The 7537-nt window shown below is 46.4% G+C and overlaps 1 protein-coding gene across 2 annotated transcripts in view; it reads left to right on the top strand.

The window, feature by feature from the left end:
* Nucleotides 1–6345, top strand: part of LOC112548287 (toll-like receptor 10) — a 31914-nt gene extending 25569 nt beyond the window's left edge. For both annotated transcript variants that reach the window (XM_025193608.1, XM_025193607.1), the window contains one exon: nucleotides 1917–6345. In XM_025193608.1, coding sequence (XP_025049393.1) covers nucleotides 1934–2554 — 621 coding nt within the window. In that variant the 5' untranslated portion in view covers nucleotides 1917–1933 and the 3' untranslated portion in view covers nucleotides 2555–6345. The remainder of the gene's footprint in view (nucleotides 1–1916) is intronic.
* The last annotated feature ends 1192 nt before the right edge of the window (nucleotides 6346–7537 follow it).

Here is a 7537-nt window from a genome sequence, read left to right as displayed (position 1 = left end):
AGGACCCTAGTTACCTTAGGGCATCTATACTTGTGCCCCCGGGGACGGGGAGTGGGGGGGCTTTAATTAGAGTGGCTCTGAGAGATACTCTAATTAAAATGCCCACAGTGTAATGTGTATTTAGATCCCATGCTTCAAAATGGCAGCAGGGGCGCTTTAACTAAAGCTTGTTTGATGAGCATTAGTTAAAGCACCTCCGCCACTATTTGGATATATGGAGACACTGAATACAGCAAATCAAGTCTGTTCCAATTTGTGCTGATTAGCATGCATTGGAGCAGAGCTCTGTCATGTGTATAGGTGCCCTTAGGGTTGGGTTGAGGAGGGAACACTGTGGCCTACTGCATAATGCTTTCCTTATGCTCCCAAATGAAGCCTGACATTGGGGATAGGGATACTGTTTTCCCAGAACAGTGGTGCAAGGGAAACCAGGGCACACTCTAGGCCTCTTGTCTCCTACAATAGCCTGAGTGCTCAGGTGGGATCATGGACCCTCAGCCCCAAAAGCCAAAGACTTGATTGTGACAAGCAGAGAGGTAGTGAAGGACCAATAGAGAGAGATAAAGTGGTGTAACAGGGGGCCTGCTCAGGGTCTATCTGCTGACGGCCCTTCCCACCTGTTCTGGGCCAACCGCCCACCTTCTCGCCTGCCATGCCTTGTTGTTAATTAATTAATGATCTTAATTAGGTGGGAGGCTGCCCATTTTCTTGCTCCAATACTAGGGGGCGCTATCTGCAGCTCCGTTCCTTCCCTACCACGCAGCCCAACTCCCCTACACCACAGCCCAAGCCTCGCAGATGGTATTTATAAATTCCTCTTTATGTTGGGGTCTCGGCCGCTGTGGGCTTATCCCTTCAGTCTCTAACTAGGCCTGTCAGTCAAAAACCCACTAATCAGGGCTTGACTCCAAGGCTCTAGCTCTCAAAAACTCACTCGGGCTCCTGCACCCTCTCTGGCACTGGGGTCCCCACACTGCAGCCCAATCCTCCGGTTATTAACATCCAACACAAAACATAGGCTTCTATAGCCGTATAATGAAAAAAATGATAATAAAGAAATAAGAGAGGTAACATGCCTGCTTACTGTAGATGATCATGCTTCTGGCTCACAGCATGGCATATTCTTCCGAAAGAGACTACAGCTGTGGCACTGTGGTCATTGGGAGTCCCCCTTTCTGCCCCTCTGGCCTTCTCCACTGGCCATCTGTAGGATCCTGGCCTTCCCCTTCCTGTCACCTGACCGGCTGGCAGGACTTGAGCCTGAACCCCTGCTTGACCAGCCGGCTGTGACTGGAAGGTTCTGGATTTAAAGGGACTACCCTGTCTCTTAGTAACAGGGCTGGGGGTCCTTGTTACAGGTGACCAATAGAGAATGAGACAGCGTGCACACTGAGTAGAGTCTGTAGTGAGAATACACCCTTTGCTAGTTACTTCTCAAGCTATGCTTTGGCCTCCTGATTTTCTCTCTGCATGTCTATATGATCCTCTTCTACATCTCCCAAGTAATTTGATCAAGTTTCACTTTTGTAGGATTCTTTTTTGAGTTTAACTAGGCCAGTTTCCTGCCAATTCTTCAATTTCAGGCCAGTTTCCTGCTGCACTTCCTAGCTATTCTTAACATCAGGAGAGTTTGCTCTTGTGTTGTTGGTATTGTGCCAAAGTCTTTTAAGAGCCATGGGCTGGATTGCGCTGCTTGTGGTGCTGGTGAGCATTGAATCCCATAAGCAGTTCTGTCAGGCACAAGAGGGCTATTTGGTTAAGTTTACACTTGCTGGTGTGAATGGGGAATGAGATATCTAATCCAGAGAGGTTGTGCACACACCAAAAGTGAAATGTGTCATTCTTTTTAGGGCAGGACGGTTTGGAAGAAAAGGGAGCCTGATTTTCATTTTGAGCTTTCTGATTTGCATTTGCAGAGAACTCACCAAGGTCTATGATGGATCTGGATGAGAAGATTAAACCTCTGTTAGACACAGATGCTAAGGAGACCAGCTCTTCCCAGTCCATCAGGGCAGGACTCGCAGAGAATCAAGAAACACAGATACGCCTTGAGGTGCCAGCCCTGACAGCCCACGAGACTCACCACATCTTCATCAGGTACAGTGGTACAGACTCAGCCTGGGCCCAGGGATTGATCCAGAATCTAGAGGTCACCCTTCGTGAGCTGAAGGTGTGTTTCCATGAGCTGGATTTCATGCCAGGCAAAACCATAATTGAGAACATGGTTGAGTCCATCCAGGGAAGCCAGAAGATCCTCTTAGTCCTGAGCCTAGACTTTGTCCAGAGCAGGTGGTGCTTGCTGGAAGCCAACCTGTCCATCTTCCAAGACTGCATTGAAAGGAAGCCTGTGATCCCCGTCATGCTGAAAACCTGCTGTGTTCCACTCCACCTTACCCACCTGACCTACCTCGAAGCCAGCGATGTGCACGTCTTTGAAAAAGTCAGCAAGGTAATCTGCACTCCCAATTACCAGATGCAGAATGCCACCATGGTTCCTTACAACCCCCCATCCCTTTACAATGGAAGCCCTTCTGACTCTATGTACAGTGAATGAGTGCATCCTACCAAAATGGGCACTGAAATGGTCCCAGACCAGGTAAGTGTGGTGAGTGAAAGTGCTGAATCATACAAGAACCATCCAGATGATTAATAAGTCTTCCTCTAGGACGGTCACTTGCTCTCCCATCATCAGCATCCTACTGATTTTGATCAGTGTCTTAGCAATTATTATTTGAGACTGACATACCTTCTGAACCAAATCCGGGTGTGGATTATTTCTTCCAGGTGTTCCTTGGGTGTGTGAATTCTTGTTTTCTTCTCCGCCATTGCTGTACTTTTCAACTGCATCAACCACTATAAAGTAAAATCACCCAATATGAAACTCTTGGAGATGTCCCAAGCTGCCAGCTTGGCCAACAGCCTGCTGCAAGAGAGCTCCCTGGTGATGGGATGCAAGTCCCGCATAGAACTCCACTTTGTCTCCATGTCCCTCGAGGGGTGTAGGAGGGAGTTCTTAAAGACCTTTGGGGAGAGCAGCCCCTCTGCTGAAGAGATGTTCCAAAGAGCCCTGCATTATTTCTCCTCTGATTATGCCTGTTGTGTCGCCAACAGGCATTTCGGCTTCTCTTGGACAGGGACCACACCAGGTCACTGGGACAAGGGACCCTGTTTCTGCCAGTTTGCTTCTCATTGTGTGAGAGAAGGATCCTGGTGCTGGAATGGTTCTTAGCACTGAGGAGGGAGAGAGAAAGAGACAAAGATCTGGCCTGTCATTGAGCATGGGGACCATGAAAAGTGGACGCTATGTGCATGGGAGTGGAAGTGTGTCTAGCTCTTTTTAACCCTAGACACTTGTCCTTTCTTTATTAAGGACAAACAGTACTTGGGGGAGTGGGAGAGCAAGGAATTCTCCTCTAACTCAATTTACGCAGCATATATATTGGGGAGAATATGCCTAAGGCTGAGCCTGGGAAGTCACAACGTCATTTTTGCTATACATTCAAATCTAAGTTGAAAAATGTATCTCTTGGTCTGATTGGGTGGCTGTACTAATATATGGCTGGGCATGTCTGGCATGTCATGCCAGCCCCATGACATCACCCACCTGGAATTGCCCAGGCTAAGGGAAAGGAGCACACTTCAGACTGCAACTGATTAAAGGTGATTGCTTTCTGAAACGAATTCTGATGGAGGCAGCCTGGTGCTCCCAAGGCAGTGTATCCCTGACTGTGCCCTCCTCCCCTGCACATAGACAGGCCATTGCTTAAAGGCATTATCTAGATCTGAACTGTTCAGAACAGTGTTCCCTCAGTCTGTATCCTGGAGAAGCAGTGACTTGGAGAAATGAGAAGGGATGCAGCAGGAACCATACAGAGCTCCCAGTACACTGCAGTGTGTGCTCTCTCTAGCTCAGTGGTTCCCAAAATGACAGATTGAGCATCACTAATTTAAAATGATACAATCTTAAGTACCACCAGCAAATTTTTCAGTTTAACCTCAAGTACCACCAAAAAATTTTTGTCATACAAAGTCATTATAATTAATCTGTTAATGCATACTGATGACAGGTTGTCTGCGTGCCAATGGTGGTACCTGTACCACAGATTGGGAATCGCTGCAGCTGACTCCTCTCACATCAGATAAAACAAACCTGTAATCTAAGAGGGAGGGGGAAAGCCCAGCCTTCTGCTTCTCTTTTTTTTTTTTGTCCCTAGTAGCTCAGTGGCTAAGGAACTGCCTAACAAGCCAGAAGACATGATGTCCCTCCGAGCAGAATTAAACCTCAGTGTCCCTGGCTCCCTAGTGCAACATAGTAACCTCTGTGTCACAGATCAGTCATTATCTAGCCCTTACTGTGGTACTCCTTTAGAAATTGAGCTATTGCCCTTTGTGTTTAATATAGTCATTAGAGAAAATGCTCTTCTGTTTCTGAGTCTGTCTTGCTAGTCATGGGTTTTGGTTTACCACATTTTTAGGATGTCCACAAGAGGTATCATATGAGCCCAGGAATGTATGGGGCCAATGCATAGCCTACTGCCTATACACAGTCTGTATGCATACATGAGTCACCTACATGTGCAGGGTTAAGCATCCAGGAATGGGATTTCTTGGGGTGCATAAGTGCCAAAAATGCAATTGTAGAGGACTAAAAAATGCCACTTAGATGGCCAAAAAGAAGCAGAACATCACCCAAACCAGGTGCACAGTTAAGTTTAACCAGCAGTTTAAGTTGTGTGGATTTCTTTAAACCTTTACAACCAGAGACAGCAATGGTAAACACTCGAGTAGAGACAGGAATCAGGTGTCTTTCCTTCTGAGTTATCTAACCATATTCAGATTGGGGGTTATAGTTGATCAAGAAATATTTTCAATTTCCCATTAATATTTTAAAGAAAACTTCTTAATTTTTTCTTAACATATGTTATAGAAATTGTTGTAATCAAAGACCCTAAACAGATTTCTTTTTCCTTTTTTTTGTTAATTTTGTCAAAAATCAAAATGGCTTGGTTTTCAACGGTCAAAAACAAAACAAAATCTTTTTTTGGAGTTTTAGGGGTTTTGTCTTCATGAAAACCTGACAGACTTTAATAAAAAAGGGAATTTTGATATTGTTTAGAGTGACTTTTTGTAGACGATACATTTTTCACCAGCCGTCGTGCAGCTCTGTCTAGAGATGCAACCTTGTCCCAGGCTTGAGGGTACCAGAATTCAGAGCTGAGCTTGAGGCAGACAAGGTTCCTTGGGTGAATTTGATATCTTTTATTAGACCAACCCAAATGGTTGGAGAATAGTTATTAAGCAAGCTTTCGGGTTCAAAAACCCTTCGTCAGGCTAAGGAAGTTGGTGTGTGCTCTTCCTGGTTGGAAGCTGAGCTTGAGGCTTTTTATATGTTAGTTGCATCAGCAGTTCGTACCAAAATAGAAAGCCCAGTGCTTACTGTATTCTCACACTTTAGCTTCCTGAATTAATCAGAATAATGAAATTAGCTGATATCCTATGCAGTCCATGGCAGCAGGAAGTTTGGAGACAGTGTTGAGTAAGTACCTCCTGCTCAGAGCCTCAGCCTGCAGGGTGATTCAAAAGAGGACAATTGTGAAGATTTGCTGCTGAGAGAGAGAGGGGTGAGGGCACATTCATAAAGGAAATACGATCATGACTTTTGAGGAAGCCAAGAAATGCAAATAGCTGTAATAGCATGTACTGTACTGTTTATTCCCTTCCACATCCCCTAATTCAGTCCAAGGGATGCAAAGGACAAAGAACTGCAGCCTTCTCCACTCTACATTGAGTTTCTTCTAAGTAGTGACATGCTTCCTGTGCATTTTCTTCCTTTTTATACCTACAGTCTTTTCCATCTCTGTAGACATCACCAGTTTGTATAAGCATGATTCCCTCTTGGTGTTCAGGGCCCCACAGACTCACAAATTTGTTGTACTGAGAGATGTGAGGAGGGGATGCTGGCTCTGTTAGTGTTAGCTCAGGTACATGCTGTCAGCGCTGCTGTCTTAAAAGAACTGGAAAGAAGCAGAGGAAAGCAAGCAAAGGCCACCTCCTGTTGTCTGAGGTTCTGATTGAGTTCCATTTTTTAAGTGAACTATCCCCAGTCAGATAGGGCTCCTATACATGTGCCCAGAGCCTGCTCCGATGCACTGGAAATCCAGCGTGTCAGAGAAGACTCAATTAATGGAGTCGGCTGGAGCACAGAAGTTGACACACTCCGGCAGCCTTCCGTGTTGTGTTTCAGCATCTCCATGCTGAAAATATGGCAGCGGGGCTCTTTGAAATAAAACACATTTGCTGAGCTTTAGTTCAAAGTGCCCCACTGCCATTTTTTCAGCATGCAGATGCACTGTGCTGCTGATACACATGACATGCTGATACATGTGATACATGTGGCACATAACTTTTAATTAGTGCAGCTCACTAATTAAAGTGCCCATCTCTCCATCCCACAGCACATGTTAAAAAGGCCCACAATGGATATCCAGGGGTCAAACCTCCTTTCCCCTTGTGCTACTTCCCTGCAGCACGGAAAACATGTGAAAGTGAAGTATGTGGCACCACAGATGTGTCTGCGGCACCACATACCACACGGCTATGCTCATCTGGACACAGCCTCTTATTTCATAGAATTTAGCACAAATATACATTCAAAGTCTTATTCAGAAAGAGGGCAATTTGTTTTCTGTTATACAATACAGTCTAAATCCTAGTCAGTTTACATGCCTAAGTGTTATGTGTGTAGTAGCTCTGTAATCAGCACTGTACCTAGACTCGTGGCAGCCCTGGGCAAACTTTTAACATTGCCCCCCTCCTGGTTTACCCATGCCTGTGTCCAAGCCCAACTGAAATTACAGTCATGGACTCTTATACACAGTCTGCAGCTGACCACGGGGCAGTGCTCAGGCTAGGCATTTGTGAAGGGAAACAGAATCACCTGACCATGCACATAGAACCACTGGGCAGTGGAAGATATGTTGCCAAAGAAAGGCGAGCAGGCTATAGAGCCTGCCTCAAGGAGATGGGGCCTGGAGTTCAGAAAACTGCCTCACTGTGGCAAGAACTACCCCAGGGCTGCCTATCCCCTTTACCCAGTGCATAGCCACGAATGGGGAGGGGGAGGAAGGAGCAGGTTCCAGAACACAGGGCCCTTCCAGAGCAAAGCTGATCCTACTGAGCCACACTTAGGCTGGCTTGCTTGTCTCTTGGCTCCACATTTCTTCCCCTTCTTGCTGCTTAGCAGATCAGCTTCCAGAGGAGCACTGGAAGGTGCTTTAGGCAATGCCTGGCCTATGGCCTCATAAAGAGAGCACTCTGCAGGGAAGTAGGAGATGCAGCTTTGAGCTTCTTTGGGAAAGGGGCCTTAGAATCTGGGCAGATGCCTTAACCACTAGGAGTCAGGTTGTGACCTTGGACCTGGAGCCTCAGCTTGCTCGGCACAGCCACACGCCCCCGCCTGCCACCTCCTCAGTTCAACATTGGGGTGGACATGGGTGGTCAGAACCTGCTATGTGGGCCTAGCCACCTATCCACACCT

The sequence above is a fragment of the Alligator sinensis genome, unplaced genomic scaffold (assembly GCF_000455745.1).
Source record: "Alligator sinensis unplaced genomic scaffold, ASM45574v1 scaffold1245_1, whole genome shotgun sequence".
Lineage (NCBI taxonomy): Eukaryota > Metazoa > Chordata > Crocodylia > Alligatoridae > Alligator > Alligator sinensis.
The sequence above is the reverse complement of the archived record's forward strand: the minus strand, read 5'-3'. Positions and strand labels throughout refer to the sequence as shown.